A 20,525-nucleotide genomic window follows, 5' to 3' on the forward strand; every position below is an offset into this window, starting at 1 on the left:
GGCCTGCTGTACTCTGTCTCAAGGAAGAGCAAAAATGGATGTCACAATTGCCACTGAAGAAATTTGGGCACTGCTGTACCTGTGCATCTTCTGCCTGTCCATCTTGTTGCTTCCTAGAAGGTGTTTGCCTGGAGTTGAGGCAGGAGATTAACTGATGAAAACACAGCATCCAGAGTGAAGGAAATGCAGCTGGTCAGGAAAAAAAACTCATAAGTGATGACTGCTCCCTCTTCCTTCCAGGTTCAGCCATTGAGGGAAACCATTTGATCCAGATTGTTAAATGAGTGTCGGCAATCTTTCACTTCTATTGCAGGACATGTATTCTAGAATTGTTAATCTCACTGGACCTTTTTTCTGATTGCTCCTCCTTTCAGGTATTACTTTTTTCAGAGGTATTCCTCATTCCCAACTGAATAAACCGAGTCACTTTGGAGATGGCTCATGACACTTGGTAAGGGATATATGTCTAGCCTGTTTATGAACATTTTAAAATCAGATCAGTTTTTCTTCAATTGAAACTTGTTAGATTTAGAATGCTGATCTCTTTGTTTCCTTGCATTCTGCCTTAAGTTTACTGCTTATTTTAATTTCCAGGCTATATTAAAACAAAACTCTTCTGTACTGAAAGGACAGCAAAGGACAGCTATATAGGGGAAAAACAGTTATTGTCATTACGGGTTTTTCATTAGTGTGTTCACTTCTTAAGCTCCATTGATCAACCATTAATTATATATATATGGAAGCAAAGTTCAAAATGTGCTTGGCACTGTACAGATTTAATTAAACATGCATTAACTTATGTATCTTTTTCAGAGTATTTTTCAAATTGTAAAAAAAAACAACAGTTATTTATGTATGTATGTTACTTCCTTAAGCCCTTAGTGGTATTCATGCCTATTATAAATACATATCCAGTACTCATATGCATAGAACAATTTTTAAATTACACAAATTTAACTTAGATAAATGTATAGAAATCAATGAAATTTTAAATTCAAAATTTGAGGAACTGAATACCACTAGAAATACTGTACATATGCACTAAGAATTTGCCATGTTTACAGGCTTCAGACCAAGTTTATCATAAAACATATTAATAAAATACTTTAAACAACACTTAAAATAAGCAACTTGAGGGGGTTACGTTGACCTGTAGGAAATCTTATTGTAACAGAACGTGTTTGACTGGTTAAGAAAGGGAAAATGACAGGGAATAGCACTCACTTGGACATATACAGTAATAATGGTTAAGTTCCTGGGGGAACAAGTTTATATTCAAATATTTTATTCCTGCAATGGAAAGTGGATAATCAACCCAACTTAAACATCAATATAAGCTATAATCTATATTGTAATGAGTAATCAAGTTACAGAATCTGAAGGTGCATGCCTATATCCACAGAAAAGTTTAAAATATCCAGTTTAAACTGCTATTTGTCATTCAATTTGAAAGCGGTAACAAAAGGAGGAATAAGAAAGAACAAGATGAGCACCAACATGATAGGGACAGTCACATTTATTAGTACACTTAAGAAAGTTCAAGAGGAAGAGAAAACTAAAAGACACAAACAAGCTCTGCTTTAGAATAAAGACAGACTACTGTTTTCTCTAACAGATTTATTTCAAAAAATACACAAGTCTGTCATGAAACTCCAGCATTTTTTTTAACAAATGGACTCCTACAAATGTCCATGCTTCTACTTTAAATTCTTAGAAATTAAATATAAAACATGCTGAAATTCATACCAATATCAAATACTATGCTTTGTGCACGTGAAGTACTGTATACCTTTTTCCAGTTGCAGACCTTTACTCCGTTAGGCAGTATTGCTTTAGTATAATTAAGTTGAAATGTGCCACATCATGGAGAAGCCCAAAGGTCCTATAAACACTTAATGCAGTGTTTCAGTAGGGTTTAAGTGATATGATGAACCTAATGTGGACTTTCCTCCTACGTGGCAAGAGTACAAAGAACAAAAGTCTGCCATGAAAACTACTGTCTATTACTGTTGGCTTCCTCTATTGCAGAAAAGCCCTGATTTACAGACAGATATTTTAAACACATCTTTAACACTTAGCTGTATTGTTACTAAACAAGAGGTATGAGGACATCTAATCTGAATGTAACAATATACTACACAACATTAGATTAAATGTGTACTTTTGTACGTTTCTGAATAGACAAAATACCACAGTTAATGGCATTTACAAAAATATGATGGATATTTATGTTGCTGAATTGGAAAAAGGCATTTTTAATGCACTAAATGCTTAAAAAAATTACTCATGAAATTTCAGTGTAAAATAACACCTCACAAAAAAATCTTTAAATATCTGTTTCAGAAAGTTTATTAAAAGGAAGTTTATGATATCTGGTCTAATGCAGTGTTTGTTCAAATTACATAAAGCTGTCACACTTTATTCATCCCAAACTAAAATCAGAGTATGCCCCACTGACAATGGAAAACTACATTTTCAGTCATCCAATTAACTACTTATCACTTCTTCAGTTCATTTAGATTTAATATTTACAAAAGAGTTTATCTTCAACTATAAGACTGTGTGAATGAGGCACTGAGGATGGTGTGTTTTAATCAGTGAACTAGCTGTGCTTGCTTCCTGTAAGAGTTTTCCTTAGAAGTCTGATCTGTAACAATTAACACTCTAATTGAAGGGCAGGGGAAGTACTGGGACAAGCTTTTTGGTCCCATCCATTCCATTTCTAAATGGACAATACACTGTTAATCTAGTATCTGTTTTAAGTAAATTAGAGTCTGAATTTAAAGAAAAAAACAATATTTATTTTGTGATATTAATCAGATTTATAGTAGTAATAAGGTGGCCTTCATAATAATACTTTGTCCATTCAATAGGCCTGGATGTTAGGTACTTGAGACAAAAAGTCTATCCCAAGTAGGTAGCCCTATGTATTTCAGAGGACAGTGTCAGTTCCTGTTACTTTATCTTCCATGCAATTTCATAAACAGACATTGTCAAGGCTGCAAGGCCTAAAAGCTATGTTTTGAGGCCACATCATGTTGTCCTTTCCCTCTCATCACTTACTCCTTTCTTGTGAGCTGACAGGGCATTAAATAAGCACAAATGCAGCTACACCTGCTTTGGTGTAATATATTTATGTTCTTCAGTATCTTGCCTCTTTACCTGACCAGAGTATGGAGTATTGGACAACGCAACAAGTGGCCATCTCACAAACATGTCCACAGATGGATTAATCAAGCACTTTAGACTGTTAGCTAGTTGCCCAGTCCTACTGCTGGCTTTTAATCTGTGCTTTACTTGTTTTGCGCAGATGATCAGTTTTCAAGATTGACATAACAGCATTTTTAAAATAAACACCTTACTTTAGGGGTAGACAAAATTTTGGTGTACTAATATATCAATCAACTGTGACAGTCTCTCTCCAGTGTTTATAACTGGATATAGGAAGGGATTGTCTTTGTTCCCTACTTCAGGGGTTCTCAAACCTCATTCCACTTCGACACCCTTCTGACAACAAAAATGACTACACAACCCCAGGTGGGGTGGGGAGGGGAAGAGGGGAGAACCCACAGCCTGAGTCTGCCCAAGCCCGGGGGCCCCACTGCGCTGGCCAGGGAGAGGAGGGAGGGGGCAAGCTTCAGCCCCAGGCAGAAGGCCTGTAACCTGAGCCCCGCTGCCCAGGGTTGAAGCCCTCTGGCTTCGACTTTGGCCTGGGTGGTTGGGCACAGGCTTCGGCTATGGCCCCCAGCAAGTCTAAGACAGCCCTGGGAACCCCATTAGGATTGCGACCCACGTTGAGGGACCCACCCACAGTTTGAGAACTGCTGCCGTACACTTTCAAAAATTTCTTAAAATTAAGATTTTTTTAAAAAAAGAATATTGTATTCATGTGTCTGGAAAATAACTACAAAGTATTATGTATAATATGTGAGGGGTCTAATCATCTAATCTGGTACTAGAGTGAAAGTGAATGTTTTCAGGAACATAACATTCACTAGTTTGTAAAGAGAAGTTCAAGCAAAACCAAAGCGTTTTGAAATATAGAACATTATGCAGAGTAACTTAAGCCACATCCAAAATATTGACAGGAAGAGGTACAAATATAAAAAGTATGTAAGACAAAATCAGGTCACAGTGTTGTAAAGTCTATACCTTCATGTTTAAGAAGCACCTTTCAAAAAAAAAAAAAGTAATTTAGGCACCAGAAATTTCTTTAAAAAACTTAAGTTACAATCAGGCATAACAGTTTATTGGAAAGGCACAGAGGAAAGATAAAAGTATCTTAGTTCTAACAGTATCTGATTACAATCTAAAAAAGATGTCCCAAAATGTGGAAAGTTTTATACATATCTAAAATACTTAATATCTACTTCCTCTAAATTCAGAATGAAAATGGTTTATATACTCTACATAATAATCCAGATAAAAAATTGTGTACCTACCTACAACTAGGACAAACATCTAAGAGCAACCTGAATAATTTCACAGACTGAGGGTTTGGCTACACTTGCAGTTGTACAGTGCTGGAAGTTAAAGCTGTCTTCGTACAGCTGTGCAGGGAAAGCGCTGCAGTGTGGCCACATTTGCAGCATTTGCAGCGGTGTTGGGAGTGTTGCATTATGGGCAGCTATCCCAGCGTTCAAGTGGCTGCAACGTGCTTTTCAAAAGAGGGGAGTGGGGTGGAGTGTGACAGGGAGCATGGGGGAGAAAGAGAGAGAGAGTGGATTTTTGGAGCCAACACCCCCACCCCTCTTCTCATTCACTCTTAAATGCAAATAGCCTTCAGACCAGATAAGTAGCTGCTCCCATGGACTCCCTCCTCCACCCCGCCGTGCTGTTTCTCACCTCAAGCAAACACTAGCTGTGGACATTCCCTGCATGCCTCTGCTGGAGCAAACAATTGCTGTGTTTGTTTTTTAGATAAACCAGCTCTGGGAGCCGAGTTCACAACAAAACAAAGAGAGGCATCACAACAAAACAAAGAGAGTTCTTTAGTTAAAAGCATTATTGGAAAATTTGGGAGGTCAGTTACAGCGTAGTAAGATTAATCACTGTTTACACTGGCACTCCAGCGCTGCAGCACCAGCGCTGTTCTCTTTATTCCTCTCGTCCATGTGGAGTACAACCAGCGCTGTAGCCAGGGAGATACAGCGCTGTACGTGCCTTGCCAGTGTGGACAGGGAGTAAGTTACAGTGCTGTAAAGCCACCACCAGTGCTGTAACTCTCAAGTGTAGCCAAGCCCCGAGTCAGCTATAGAAAAAACAGACACTATAGCCTAAAGCTTCCCTAAACATTTGAGAAAAACTTTTGTCTCACATCATTGTAATACAGATATACCTAGTATCTTTCACACAGGCAGTTCAGACATTTAGCTTAAATAAGATCAGTGTTGCACTCTATCTTCATTTTCAGTTTGAAGAATATTTGGCAGTTTAATATCCACTATTGACATTTTAAATTTACAAAGACTCAAACGGATGCAAAATTCAAATACACTATCCACAACAATGCAATAGCTATCACCACAAGATATCAACAGTACTTTAATAAGTCTGAAACTAGTACAGAAACCACACTGGAAAGGTGTTTTTTTTTTTAAATTTGTAAACTGTGAAAGTTTATTTTTTCTTTTTTTTTAATTCAACAATAAATTTTAGTTCCATATCTACAATTTTGGATAACCGCACTGCATGAAGAAGAGAAACTATTTGAAATTCTATTTTTGTTATGAGAAAGTAAATGGAATTAAGTGTTTGGTACCAATATTTAGAGGTTAGTTTGTTTTTAATGGTGACATTGAGGACCAAGTTCTTTTACCCCTTTACAAATTCTTTGTATAAAAAAAATGTTTACACAATGCCCTAAAATAGCAGACTAATATTGTACTGTGTATATACACACCTGGTTCAAAAATAAGTTTCCAGAATAAGTGAGCAGATTTTACCAACTCACAAGCACTCATTTCCCATTAAATGCAGATAGAGCTTCTGCGTGCTTACCTCTTTGGAATCAAAATATGGATTTAGAAACCTACAGTGAGATTTAGAAAATTAAAGCAAGGTTCTGAAAATCTTGACAGATAAATACCTATCTCGCATAACTGAACTATTTGTCCACAAACACACATCCATTTTTCATGGGAAAACAACAGTTGATCTGAAGTTTTGGAAGACTAGGTTTCATTAACAACAACTTGATGATGTCCCTTTAATGTCAGTGAACAGTTCTGGATTGCTTGGCATGACTATAATAAAATGCTCTTCTCTTAAAATTGGGGTCTCATAAAGCTTGCATGGTCTCCTGTAGCATTTCCACTTGTTGCATTTAATCTCAAAATAAAGTTTATTAGCTGACTGGGTTCAACTAACTGCAACTGGTAGCCCATGATATACAAGTTCTCAGCAATTCAGAAGATGCCCCAAAAGCACATTACAAAAGTTAAAGATTTCCACAGACTTTCAGTGAAATATTCAGATCATTCAAGTACTTTAGCCACTGTGGCCATTATCACAGAATGGCTAAAGGAGACAAAATATTTAAGTCATTAAAAATTTTGAGGGTGAAGTTTCTGGAAATCTAATTTCATGGAGTACAGTTGCAATGTCTTTTCACTGTCAAAAACATACAACGTTGTGTTTCATATTCAGAATTCCACATCTAGCTGACATGGCGTTTTTTCATCTAAAATTCAGATACCTCCATTGTTTCATGTCTCATTCAGAACTTAAATGCTTTTGCTGAAGCAATTAATTAATATATTTTAACAGTTCAAAATTAATAAGCAAAAGTGATGGCTGTTCAAACAAACTGTTCATTTTCTTTAACGACAATTTTGTGCACTTTTTAAATGTAGGTTGGAACAAGGTTGTGTTTTGTTTTTTTTAATTTGTATAGAATTAAAAAAAAAAAAAAGCATAAATAAACACCATTCTATACTATGGACCCATCCTTGCTTTGTGCTGGAATCATCACAGGGACAGCTCCCATTCTACTTAGATTAGGTGCAGCTACCTTTGATGGTGGAAAGTTTGGGTTTTGACCAGGAGAACGTTCAAAGTCTTCACTTGGTACTTGATTATATGGAGTCTTGGCATATCCTTCCATATTGGAGGGAGACATTGAACCCAGAGAGGAACGATTGCTGCCTATATAGCTGCGGGCTGTTGAAGTACGACTCTTTGGAGGAGGAACATCCTCTCTGAAAATAGTTAAAAATAAAAATGGTTTAAATCAAGAATGTATTAGTGTTTTGAGAGATTTATAAAATTTCTACTGTTTTTTTCTATTACAAAAATAAAAGTGTAAAAATAGTAATACTGTTTACTACTTTAAAAAAATGTTTCAAATATTTGCCACTTTCAGAATCCTTTTTAACTGAACAAAATATTGAAACATCAGAAAATAGGACACAGGCATATTAATGTATATGACATTAAAAGTATAAGGTTTTAGGCTTAGCTGTCACACTGGCTTAATGTACTGGCTTAGGTCAATGCAGAATTCTAATCAGCCATAATGAATATATTACCCATATGAAAACATTAAGAGGAAGTTATTTTCTAGTTTCAGGTATTACAGTTCAAAGGGTAAAGACAATGGGCCATTACCTAATATCATGATGCACTTCTTTTTCATATTTTTTCTCCTTACGTTTCTTACAGCAACAGAAGACGAGAAAGGCCAATAAAAAGAGACCCAGAAGAGTTCCAATAACTGCTCCAGCAATTGTGCCAGCTGTATTTATAGCTAGAATAGATTAACACAAATTACTACAATACTGGCCTTTAACTGAATTTGCATAACTAGAGAATTCTCTGTGTATACCTTAAAATAAAAACAAATGTTCTTATACTGAGAAATATTACTGAACTGATACATGCATACTTATGCTTAAATTAAAAAAAAAAGTGTATCACACAAACATGAAAAGACAGGTCAAAAAAGACTGGCTTGTTTATTGGAGCTGAAAGAATGCTCAATACTCAAAAATATGGCAAAATTACAAATGGTGTCAGCTACCTGTTCTACACCATAATTTCTTTTATAGATTACAAAAGGATCAAATGAGTTTATTTTTTTAACTCATTCATCAACATTTCTTATTTTGCAGAAACTACTATACAGCAAGTACTTACGGGGAGTGACATTTAGCACAACGAAACAGTCATCAGTGCCAACTCTGTTTGCAGCCACACAATTGTATGTACCAGAGTAGTCCTCAGAGACATTTTTCATAGACAGTTCACCTGTATCTTTATCTAAAAATATTGAAGAAACTAATTAAAATGTTCCATTAATGATTATTCAATATTTCAAAAGGTGTTAATCCATTACAACAAATTTTATTTAAAAAGTCAGTGTCTTAGTTATTTTGACATGTTTGAAAAAAATGAGACATTTGTCAAGCTGCAAAGAGCTGTCATATATAATACTATCATTCTTTTATGAATAACTGGAAGCTTATTCCATAGCATTTAATTTCAGTATTCGGTCTTGGTACTCCATACCACTAGTCTGCTGAGAATACTTCCTTGCCAAGAGTGTAAGGGATGTGTCTAACACAGGTAATCTGTGAAGTAACAGATCTTAAGACAGTAAGCCTAGGCATAAAAAAAAACTTAGCATTTCAAGGTGAAATAAAAACAAGACGACAAAGCCTATTATCCATCTTAAATATATTACAATAGCAAAGGATAAACATTACTTAATAACGATGTCGCCGGAAGTTCCTCTGTGCCAGTTAATTTCCTCCAGTTGTAGGACAAGAGTGGGGAACCTTCTTGTGACACACATTTCAGGGTAAGATCTCTTCCAGTTTCCTGTGATCCTTCAATGTAGCATTTAGTCCTTGCTGGCTTCACTAATACATAAAGTATTATTTAAATTAATTAAAAGTCAGTTATGGTGTCCATTAATTAAGACTCAGGGTATGGCTACATTTGGAATTTCGGAGCGCTGCCGCGGCAGCGCTTTGAAGTGTGAGTGTAGTCAGAGCGGCAGCGCTGGGAGAGAGCTCTCCCAGCGCTGCATGTAAACCACATCCCTTACGGGTGTAGCTTGCAGCGCTGGGAGCCGCGCTCCCAGCGCTGCTGCCCTGATTACACTGATGCTTTACAGCACTGTATCTTGCAGCGCTCAGGGGGTGTTTTTCACACCCCAGTTGCAGCACTGTAAAGTGTGAGTGTAGCCAAGGCCTTAGCAAATAAATCATTTTTCACTGTACAAAACTTGAAATCAGCCTATATTTTTTAATTCTTATGTTTCATACAAAGGGCAAACCAATTTTTGAGCCATTTTCAAGAAATGTTAATTATTTCTACATTTTTGTCCTCCTCCTCCTCCATTCCACTGGGCGAGGAAGGGTATCAATCCTCTAATTTTTGAATACTAAATAATAGGGCTGTCAATTAATCACAGTAACACCTGCTATTAACTGACATCAAACTTCATGGTGTTAATTTTTTTAAACACATTTATCATTTACATGTGTGAGGGTGGAAGGCACCAGCAGCAGAGGGGGGCTAGAGCCCCATGCACCAAGAGGGGATGGAGCCCCGAGCAAGGCTGAAGCCCAGAACCCCCACCCCTGACCCTCTATTTGAAAATATAGAGAACCCACAAAAACATAAATAAATGGTATTCTAGTACTGTTTAACAGTGCGATTAAAACTGCGGTTATTTTTTTTAATCTCGAGATTTAAAAACAATCGTTTGACAGCCCAATTTATCCACTTACAATTTAGTATTAGATTATGAATTTATTTTACACAAGCATCTCTCTTATTTTAAGCGTCAAATGTAATATGGCATGTAACGATTTGCCCTCAAAAACATATATAGCATATAGCATCTGTACAAATTATCTTACCAAGCACAGTCAACTGTATTTTTTGGCTTTCAACTCCAGGAGCTTTCTTCACTCTGCACTGGTATGTGCCTGTGTCTGCTGACTTTAGATTCAGGATATCTATGGAGCCATCACCAGATCTGGGATCAGGATTAGTGAACTGTACTCGTCCATTCATAGCTTCATAGTAATCATTATAAATCCTGTCTACAGAGTACATGATAATCTAAAAGGAAAAGAAAAAACAAGTATTTTCTTCAAACAAATCTGCATAGCATTTTGAATATTTCAAATGAACTACCGTTCTATTTCTTTGGAAGACATTTTTTCATGTGTAAAAATAATTCTAATCAGAACAATTAAAAAACCCCATCCAACGGAATTTATCTGATGAAAAATGAATAAACTCTATTAATAGCTGTTTAAAATTGCCATGTGCTAATACTTATACTGTAAACCTCTGCATGAAGGGGTTTATCTAAATTTACTGGTATTGCTTCTAAAGAATGGAATGGGAAAGGGACTAATATTTTAAGATCTAAGAATTTTTTTTTAATATTTTCTTAGTAAAAGCAGACTTGTTTGGTTCAACACAGCATTGTCTTTATCAGTAACAATAATCTATGATTCTATGAAATGAAAAAAAATTAAAATTAAATTATCCTGGAGTTATTTTCTCTTTACCATTCACTAACTTATAGTGAGCAATCAATTGTCCTTCTAGATCTTAATGATGTTTATATAACTGGCATTCATTGTTTACAATTTCTGTGCATGGTGCTTCACAGACATGCAAGATCACAAGTTCCCTGACTTGAAAGAACAAAATTCAGAGAGCAAGAGGTTCTTTATGGGCAGAAAGCTTCAACATTCAGAGCTCTTACAACAACTAGGAATTAAAAGGTCTCTAAAAAGCTGTCTCTACTCACTGTTTGTTCCTTCTTTTGATTATCTGTTGGTATTAAGACCCATTCAACATCTAGTGGGCCTTGATCTTCTTGTGAGACAGTGAATGTACATGGCAATGTAACTTTCTCTCCTTGTGCTTTTTCAACCATAGGCTGGTTAGTTGAAGTTATCTTTAGGCCTTTTGTTAGACCTAGAAAAAAAAGTGGCAGTATAACAAGTGTTAAACCTCTATTAATTCAACAAACAATAATTCAAATCTATGGATAAACATTCAGTTTTTATGATAAACTTTCCATTAGACATAGGGCAAGATTTTCAAAAGTGGATAAATAACTTGCCTAATTATCCAAAGTGCTGAGCATCCAATAGCTCCCTTCACTGCAATAGGAACTGCTTGGAGCTCAGCATCTTTGAAAGTCAGCCTGCTTATACAGATGCCTAACATCAGGCACTCACTTTGGAAAATCTTGGCCATAATACACGGTTAAGTGTACAGAACTGAAATTGTCTAGTCAGACATTTTTAGCAGCACTTACCCAACAAACCCTATGCCATACTCTGTTATTGAACAATGAAACAAACTGGATATAATGTTAATCAGTTCAACCTGGGAGTCCTATAAATAGTCACTTGCATAAGGAAAAGCTAAACTCTTCCTCAATTTCCATATCCTACACAAACACACCCTAGTTTTATGCAACGTAAGTCCTATAAAAAGCATACATATCAAAGGGTTTTAGTTAACAGTGACTTTTCACAACACTAAATGCATACCACAATCCTAATGCTACCTCTCTGGTAAGATAAGGACATATAGCATACTGCTAAGGTCAGTTAAGTCTGACAGGACAGTTGTGAAATCTTGACGTTAAATTACTTGTTCTTGAAACATAAGGATCATTTTGCTTTAAAGGAATGGGTGAGTTAATCTTTTCCAAAAATCCTACTGCGTTTTCAGATTTAATTTTTGTGTCAGCCTTTTCTGCCTGATCTCCTCCTGGAAAAATCAGCATAATCCTCATTTGCATGGTATGCTCAAAGAAGAATGTGTTTCCAAGCGACAGATTCTGCTCAATCCAATGCTTCGAAAGAAGCAAGAAACTATACAATGACCAAACAGGATTGTCATAAAAAAAGATTTATGTAAACGGCCGGAAGCTATCTTTCCATAATATATTACAATCTTATATCTACAACATGTGTTCATCTGTCATGTTTTTTAGAGTAGAATCACACAGTATTTGTTTAGCAATCAGGAAAAGTTCCAAAAGGAACATTTCACTGTGTAAACTGTGAGATGAACTAGAAAAGTATTTGATGTTTTGAATCTCTTGCTGGATGCGAACATCTTGCTGAAAGTCAACATTTGTGATAGACTAGTAGGTTAAGTGCTTAAAAATGGTAATTTATTATCTGAAGTAGTAACTAAAACTAAAATTCTGTACAATATTAAGATGCAAAATGCGACCTTGTACCGAAATCACATGTGCTATGTAATATGAATAATGTTGTTCACTATGGAAGAGTATACACATTGTTCTGTAAAATGTATCTTTTTAAATACTTCTCTCCCTTTTTTCCCCTCCCATAGCTGCACATTTTTCAAGCCTCCCTCCTCCATCCCGAAGGCTCTCTCAGATAAGGTGGCAAAAAAAACGCATGCAAAATGAAATTTTCTCTGAAATCATGCAATCGACCCGCAGTGAAAGAGATTATTTGATTGAGTGGAAGGACACAGTATCACAGTACAGGAAAGTGTCCAACAAACGTGAGGCCAGGAGGGACGAATGCGAGGCCAGGAGGGACGCTTGAGATGAGAAGTAGCGGCAGGAAGATCAGAGGAGGCAGGATGCAACACTGCAGCTACTGCAGGATTAAACAGACATACCCCGGCATCTGGTGGACCTTCAGGAACGGAAGCAGGATCACAGAGTGCCGCTGCACCCCCTGTATAACAACCCTCCCCCATCCTCATGTTCCATAGTCTCCTCACCCAGATGCCCAAAAACGTGGGGGGGGGGTGAAGGGAGAGGCTCCGTGCACCCTGCCACTCTACCCCAGTGGACAGCCCAAGTAAAAGGCTGTCATGCAACAAGTTTTGAAGTGGCCTTTTCCTTCCTTCCCTCTTGTCCTCCTCCCACACCCCATCCGGGCTACCTTGTCAGTTCTCTCCCTATTTTTATAATCAATAAAGAGTACATGGATTTTAAACGATAGTGACTTTATTTCCTTTGAAAGCAAGCTGTGATTGAAGGGGGGAGGGTGAGTGGTTTACAGGGATGAGTCAATCAAGAGGGCAGGTTTTCATCAAGGAGAAAAACAGAACTCACATCATAGCCTGGCCAGTCATGAAACTGGTTTTCAAAGCTTCTCTGATGCACACTGCTTCCTGATGCTCTTCTAACTGCCCTGGTGTCTGGCTGCACATAATCAGTGGCCAGGCAATTTGCCTCAACCTCCCACTGCGTCATAAATGTCTCCCCCTTACTCTCACAGAGATTGTGGCGCACACAGCAAGCAGCAATAACAATGGGAAAATTGGTTTGGCTGAGGTCTGAGCAAGTCAGTAAAGAGTGCGAGCGAGCTTTTAAACGTCCAAATGCACATTCTACCACCATTCTGCACTTGCTCAGCCTATAGTTGAACAGTTCCTGACTACTGTCCCTGCCGCCTGGGTATGGCTTCATGAGCCATGGCATTAAGAGCTAGGCTGAGTCCCCAAGGATAACTATAGGCACTTCAACATCCCCAATGGTTATTTTCTGGTCCGGGAAGCAAATGCCTTGCTGCAGCCGTTTAAACAGATTAGTGTTCCTGAAGACACGAGCATCATGAACCCTTTCCGGCCATCCCACGTTGATGTTGGTGAAACATCCCTTGTGATCCACCAGTGCTTGCAGCAGCATTGAAAAGTACCCCTTGCGGTTTATGTACTGGCTGCCCTGGTGCTCCGATGCCAAAATAGGGATATGGGTTCCATCTATTGCCCCACCACAATTAGGGAACCCCATAGCAGCAAAGCCATCCAATATGGCCTGCACATGTCCCAGAGTCACTACCTTTGGTAGCAGCAGCTCAATGATTGCTTTGGCTATTTGCATCACAGCAGTGCCCACAGTAGATTTGCCCACTCCAAATTGATTCTCGACTGACCGGTAGCTGCCTGGCGTTGCAAGCTTCCACAGAGCTATCGCCACTTCTCAACTGTGAGGGATGCTCTCATCATGGTATTCTGGCGTTTCAGGGCAGTGGAAAGCAAGTCACAAAGTTCCATAAAAGTGCCCTTACGCATGCGAAAATTTTGCAGCCACTGGGAATTGTCCCACACCTGCAGCATTATGCGGTCCCACCAGTCTGTGCTTGCTTCCTGGGCCCAAAATCGGAGTTCAACGGCTAGAACCTGTCCCACTACCGGCATGATCTCCAACGCGCCAGGGCCCGCGGTTTGAGAGAATTCTGTGTCCATGTCCTCATCACTCTCATCACCGCGCTGCTGCCTCCTTCTCGCCTGGTTTTGCAGGTTCTGGTTCAGCATAAAGTGTACGATAATGCGCGAGGCGTTTACAATGTTTATGGTTCCTGCGTTGAGCTCAGCGGGCTCAATGCTTGCCATGGTATGGCATCTGCACAGGTAACCCAGGAAAAAAAGATGCAAAACAGTTGTCTGCCGTTGCTTTCACAGAGGGAGGGAGGGAGGGGAAGGGGGCCTGACGACATGTACCCAGAACCACCCGCGACAATGTTTTTCGCCCCATCAGGCATTTGGATCTCAATGCAAAATTCCAATGGGCAGGGGAGACTGCGGGAACCATGGGATAGCTACGCACAGTGCAACGCTCCGGAAGTCAACGCTAGCCTCGGTACTATGGATGCACACCGCCAAATTAATGCGGTTACTGTGGCCACATGCACTGACTTTATACAATTGGTTTCCAAAAATCGATTTCTGTAAAATTGGAGTAATCCCACACTGTAGACATACCCTATGTGTCAGTCTACTAAAGCTTCCTCCTTCTCCCTTCAACCCTCCCCCTTTCTCCTACCATCACCTCAGTAAGAGAGTAAGACATCCCCAGGTCTGCCTTCCAGCTAAATCCAACTCTAACCAACAGAGTCCAGAATGACCATCCATGGGAAGCATGAAGAAGAGGTATGTAGGAATCAAAGTTCCCATACTATTTTTTTAAAGTGCATTTTAAAACTACTCGGAGTTTACAGTATAACAGAGATGCAGACTGAATTTCTATAGCCTCATCCAGTTTCTGGCTGCTTGTTACCACATTTTTTCCAGTCTCAGCCAATAAATACAGCCAAGAAAAAATAAGCACAAACCCATCCATCAGAGATCACATAGCAGTAAAGGACTTGTTAAAACTACAATTATTCTACATAGCAATACAAGATTCAAAAGATCTTTTAAGAATAATTTCAACTACAGCTTGAATAGCACTTAAGAAAAAAAGCCCTTGTGCACTTTGTTGAACATACAAGAATTCTTCCACAACGATTAACTTTATAGATATTACTACTGGGGGCGGGGGTGTCTGTGAGTCCCTCAATGCCAGCTGGTAGACGGCCACCATATCCCATCAGGTCTGATACACACAGTGCCCCAACATACATCATAAAGGTGTCATGTAAGATATCATATGTAAACTGTTGATATGCTCGTCCTGAAAATCAGTGTGCTATGTATGTACAGACTGTATACAAAAAGTTATAGATGTGTGCTTGAAATATGTTCTTAAAATGTGTTTGGGAGGCAGAGCAAGAACCCAGCCTGCCCGAGACAAATTAATGTGTATTTACCTTCTGACCTGATTACAGGCGGAGGACAATAGAAACACATTTGCATATAAAGTAAATAAAGCCATTAAACTAAACAAGCAGGGAAGAAGACCGTTAAACAATCTTGCCAGGGTACAGAGTCTGAACCCCAGGAAGGTTCCTGGCTCTTGAAACAGACACAATCAACTTTGAGTAATATAACAGGGGCAAAGAGAATCTAGAGATCAGTAATGTAGGGGTCATAAGAGCACAGCACCTTACTGAACCTCACACTCCCATGAGGCAATCCAAGTAATTGGTGTAGATTTTAGAGCACTTAGAGGAACTGGGTTCTAAACAGAAAGATGTTCTTAACCTTAACTACAGCAGAATTATTGCTCTAATACAGACTTCATGCTAAAGTGAATTCAACTGATATAGTGAGTTAATGGCCCACTTCCTAGGAACTGAAGGTGAAGATGTTTTCCTGATGCAATATGCCTAGCCTCTCCATATGACTAGTAAGACAACACAGGTAAAGGGAGAAAGCAGAAAATTAATTGAAATGTCTGAAGATTCTTCTTTTACAAACCAAAAACCAAGACTAAAATTAAGGGTTCAGTACTTCTAACACAATTAGGTCTCTAATTTTAAGAAATCTCCCATTGGTGCAACCACTGATTCAGTTGGATCAATGAAAGCCTGAGTAGAGCTATAAAGTAGGCAAGGCTCTTGCTACTTCCAGCATTTTTGATCACCAAGCACATTTAGTTGACAGTGGTAAAATTTTTACAATCTGCTACACTCTTCCCTACACTTGTCCCACCCAAGCTACCACCAGTGCAGCTGAAGCAATCATAGCACTAGTGGGATTTCCATATAGTCATGTTCTCAGCAAGTGTACCAGACCTAACATGTACCAGACCTACATTTCTCGTACTGCCTATGCTGTTGACATCAACTGTACCAGAGAAACAGAACCTTGTGCTGACAGGTAAATAAAGCAAAAATAGTTTTCAGGTGTTTGATTTTAAAACTGTGTTTTTAAGTTAGTGAATACAGTGTTAGTGAAGTTAGAGTCTTTGACTTTCATTTTAAAGTAAAATAACCAATAATATAACACCAAACATAATTTTTCAAGAAACATTACAGGCTGATGATGAAAGGGAAGGCAGAGCAGGAAGAGGCAAGGCTACTTCAAAGGGACTGTCATTAAAATTCATGTCCTGTTCACATTACTCATTTCCTGGTCACCCTTTCAGAGGTTCATTTCTTAGGCTACTTGCGAATAACATAACTGGAGTCGATGTACCTTAGGTCGAGTTACCATGGGGTCTACACCAAGGAGGGCTGACGGGAGAAAATCTCCCGTTGACTTACCTTACTCTTCTCATCAGAGTAGAGTGCAAGTCGACTGGAGAGTGATCTGCAGTCAATTTGGCGGATCTTCACTAGACCAGCTAAATTGACCGCCAGTGGATTGATCTAAGAGCATGGATCCCTGCCATAGCGTAGACCTGCCCTTAGGCTATGGCTACAACACAGCTTAGGTTGACCTAAATTATGTTGCTATCGGGTAATTAAGATGACAGAGGAGTTCTCTGCCCATCGCCTTAAAGCGGCTACACTAGAGAGCTTACCGCGGTGCAATGGCACTGTAAACTCTTTATTATAGGGCAGTGCTTCTCAAAGTCAGGCCGCCACTTGTTCAGGGAAAGCCTCTGGCAGTCCGGGCCGGTTTGTTTACCTGCCATGCCCGCGGGTTCATCCGACCGTGGCTTCCACTGGCTGCGGTTCGCCACTCCAGCCCACTTGGGGTGGTGGAAAGCGGCAGCCAGGACATCCCTCGGCCTGCGCCACTTCCCACAGCCCCCATTGGCCTGGAGCGGAGAACCGCGGCCGGTGGGAGTTGCAATCGGCCGAACCTGCGGACGCGGCAGGTAAACAAACTGGCCCAGGCTGCCAGGGGGCTTACCCTGGTGAACTGCGTGCCAAAGGTTGCCGATCCCTGTACTAAAGCCTTGTCTAAGCACAAACTTGTACAAATTTAATTAAATTGATGTTATTTCTGTTTAGGTTAAACCTGTTCAGAATCAATTTAAACTCAACAGAAATAAATGCAGTTTAAACCTAAATAAGTATCCACATAGCTTTTTACACCAAATGCTTAACAAAATCTATTTAAATTCACATCTAAATTAAACTGGTGCAACTCTGCAAGCAAACACATCATACATAGCTGATTGGATATTGAATCTCTTTCCCTCTCAAGAGTTGGACAGGACTTTGCATTAATTATAATAATAAATTTAAGTAGAACAATTACAAAAGTTCCTTCTCTCACCTACACTGGTAATCAGCTACTCTTATGACATTGTGATCCCACTGTTTGCATAGTCTTCCACCAAAACCAGGGAAATTAGGACCTGATACTCTTAATAAAAAAATTCAAAGAAATCTGTCCCAGCTCTCTTTATGCACTTTAAAGAAACAGGATAAAGAACACAGGCTATTTTCCCCCTTCTGTAGGTAACCTTTAATTCAAATTATTTGTTTTCTTTTAAAAAGAGAAACTCAATTCCAATGGACCAATTCACTATCATCTCCATTTTATTTTAGAAGCTCTAAATATCAAGTGCTGAAAGACAAGGTTTGAAATGTATATTAGTTAGGTGCATAAGCCCTAGTAAATTTTTAGAACATCTATTATTGAAAACTACCTTACCAGTGAGACAACCTAATTTATTCTAGAAGGCTCAGAGAAAGCAAAAAGAATACACACAAGGGAGAAAGGAGCAGTAGTAACAAACAAGCAGCAACTAGGGAATTAGTGAGAACAATTGGCAAAGATGCAGTAGGGAAGAAACAGATAGGAAAAGACTGCTTTGGCTAGTACTAAAGAAATCCAAACTTAATATTAGTGAGAATTTGAGAGGGCAAGGAAGACGAATCCACAAAAAGAAAAAGGAGAAAGGTAAACTGAGGGAAAGAATGTGAAAATAAAACAAGTGGAAAAGAAAAAGCTATGGCTGCATTTAAGCATTTTATTTACATAGCTATATTTAATTTAATTTCCCTGGAAAACATCCAAGAATTCTTAAATTTGGTAGGTTTGGAGTGCTTGGGCAAGAAAGGAAGAGATGAGATAATATTGCTGCTTACACTTCAGGGTATCAGGTTTCAGAGTGGTAGCTGATTTGTCTGTATCAGCAAAAAGAATTAGGAGTACTTGTGGCACCTTAGAGACTAACAAATTTATTTGAGCATAAGCTTTTGTGGGCTAAAATCCACTTCATCGGATGCATGCAGTGAAAAATACAGTGGGAATATATATATATACACATGCAGAGGACATGAAAAAATGGGTGTTGCCCTACTAACAATAACAAGACTAATCAGTTAAGATGGGCTTTTTTCATGTCCTCTGTGTATATATATATTCCTACTGTATTTTCCACTGCATACATCCAGTGAAGTGGGTTTCGGCCCACGAAAGCTTATGCTCAAAAAAATTTATTAGTCTCTAAGGTGCCACAAGTACTCCTCGTTCTTTTTACTTCAGGGTATGCAACTATTGTGGGTAATAAGGTAGATTTTTTTGAACTGAATACTACAGTAGCAGAAAATATATACATTTTTAAAGAATTGTGTAGGATATAAACCAATCCCTTAATTTAAATCTTGGTAGGCAAAAAGAGTTTTTCTCATACATGTTTTACCGAGTTGTGCTACCAAAGAAGATTATCTATATCTATTTGAAAGTCTTAAAGGTCAGCATGAATGCTAAAAACTGAGATTTACAAGTTAACTTCCACAAACTCTTTTTGCCGTTTGCTGAGGGATTACAATGCGAGTCAGTATCACACTATAAAACCTCTCCCAGTCAGCGGCACTCCTAAATTCCTGCTCAGCATGAAACAAAACAGATCCACCAGGAGCCTAGTACATATCATATATGGCTTATGGCAACTTGTAAAAAGGAACTACTGCACAGAAGCTATATGATGTTGGTGAGAGTATTTTGAGGCTGTGCAGTAATCCAATAATTGAGTATTCTGGTAAGTGTAAACACCACTCTGTGTAAGCTCAAAAGCTTGTCTTTTTCATGAACAGAAGTCGGCCCAATTAAAAAAAAATACTACTTCACTCACCTTCCTTGTCTCTCTAATATCCAACACTGCTACAACAACCCTGCAAACTAAAGAAAAGCAGCCGCTCTAAATGGCAAAGTATTACTGCGCAGAGATCATCATCATAAAATTACTAGCACAAATTATTTCTAAAGTACATCTAATGCTGTACAAACTCAGCTATGAGCAAGGCGTTCCAATACACAATCTGCAAGCTCACTATTTTGTAAAAAGTTGAGGTAAAAAATTTTTTTACTTCATTTGCCACCAGGTCCCTCTGTCAATTTTTGTGGGTTGTGTTACATATTGGATTATTGCAATATCCTCAACCTGGAATTTTAAATTGGCGCAGAATATAATGGCCTGATTATAATAAGTGGTGATTCTCAATGGCAGCACATGACACTTTTCTTTTGCGATCTACATTGGATGCCTATTGGTTTTCTGGACTGAACTGAAGTGGTTTTGACCTATGAAGCTCTAGAGTTTGTGACCTTACTTAGGCCATGTTTATAGTTACAACTAGATCAGCACTCCTGCAATCAATGCAGCAATGTTAATTTAGCAGATCTGCTAAGTCGATGGCAGAGCGCTCTCTTGTCGACTTCCGTACTCCAGCTCCCTGAGAAGAATAAGGTATGTCAGTGGTACAGCGTCTCCCATGAACACAGCGTGGGACCTAAGTTATGTCAACTTCAGTTATGTAGTTTACATAGCTGAAATAGCATAACTTTTAGCTCAATTTACAGTTGTAGTGTAGGCCAGCCCTTAGAGACTACATCTCTCCTTGTACTGTACTGTCACACTTGTGAACTGTGGAGATGCTGAAGTTGGATTCCTCTGAATTTAACAGAGGGAGCTAGAGTGTTCT

At 38.7% G+C, this 20,525-nt stretch overlaps 1 protein-coding gene across 2 annotated transcripts in view; it reads right to left on the reverse strand.

Annotated features, from left to right (window-relative positions):
* CXADR (CXADR Ig-like cell adhesion molecule) overlaps positions 1-20,525 on the reverse strand; it is a 59,759-nt gene that overhangs the window by 16,608 nt on the left and 22,626 nt on the right. The window contains exons 2-7 of one of the 2 annotated variants that reach the window (XM_030579855.1): positions 10,778-10,947; positions 9,870-10,074; positions 8,706-8,861; positions 8,137-8,259; positions 7,609-7,747; positions 7,013-7,199 (exon numbers count right to left, since the gene is read on the reverse strand). In XM_030579855.1, the coding sequence (XP_030435715.1) occupies positions 7,013-7,199; positions 7,609-7,747; positions 8,137-8,259; positions 8,706-8,861; positions 9,870-10,074; positions 10,778-10,947 (980 nt within the window). Of the gene's footprint in view, positions 1-5,169; positions 7,200-7,608; positions 7,748-8,136; positions 8,260-8,705; positions 8,862-9,869; positions 10,075-10,777; positions 10,948-20,525 lie in introns of those variants that run through there. The other variant, XM_030579847.1, reaches the window with a different exon arrangement.

The sequence above is a fragment of the Gopherus evgoodei genome, chromosome 1 (assembly GCF_007399415.2).
Source record: "Gopherus evgoodei ecotype Sinaloan lineage chromosome 1, rGopEvg1_v1.p, whole genome shotgun sequence".
Lineage (NCBI taxonomy): Eukaryota > Metazoa > Chordata > Testudines > Testudinidae > Gopherus > Gopherus evgoodei.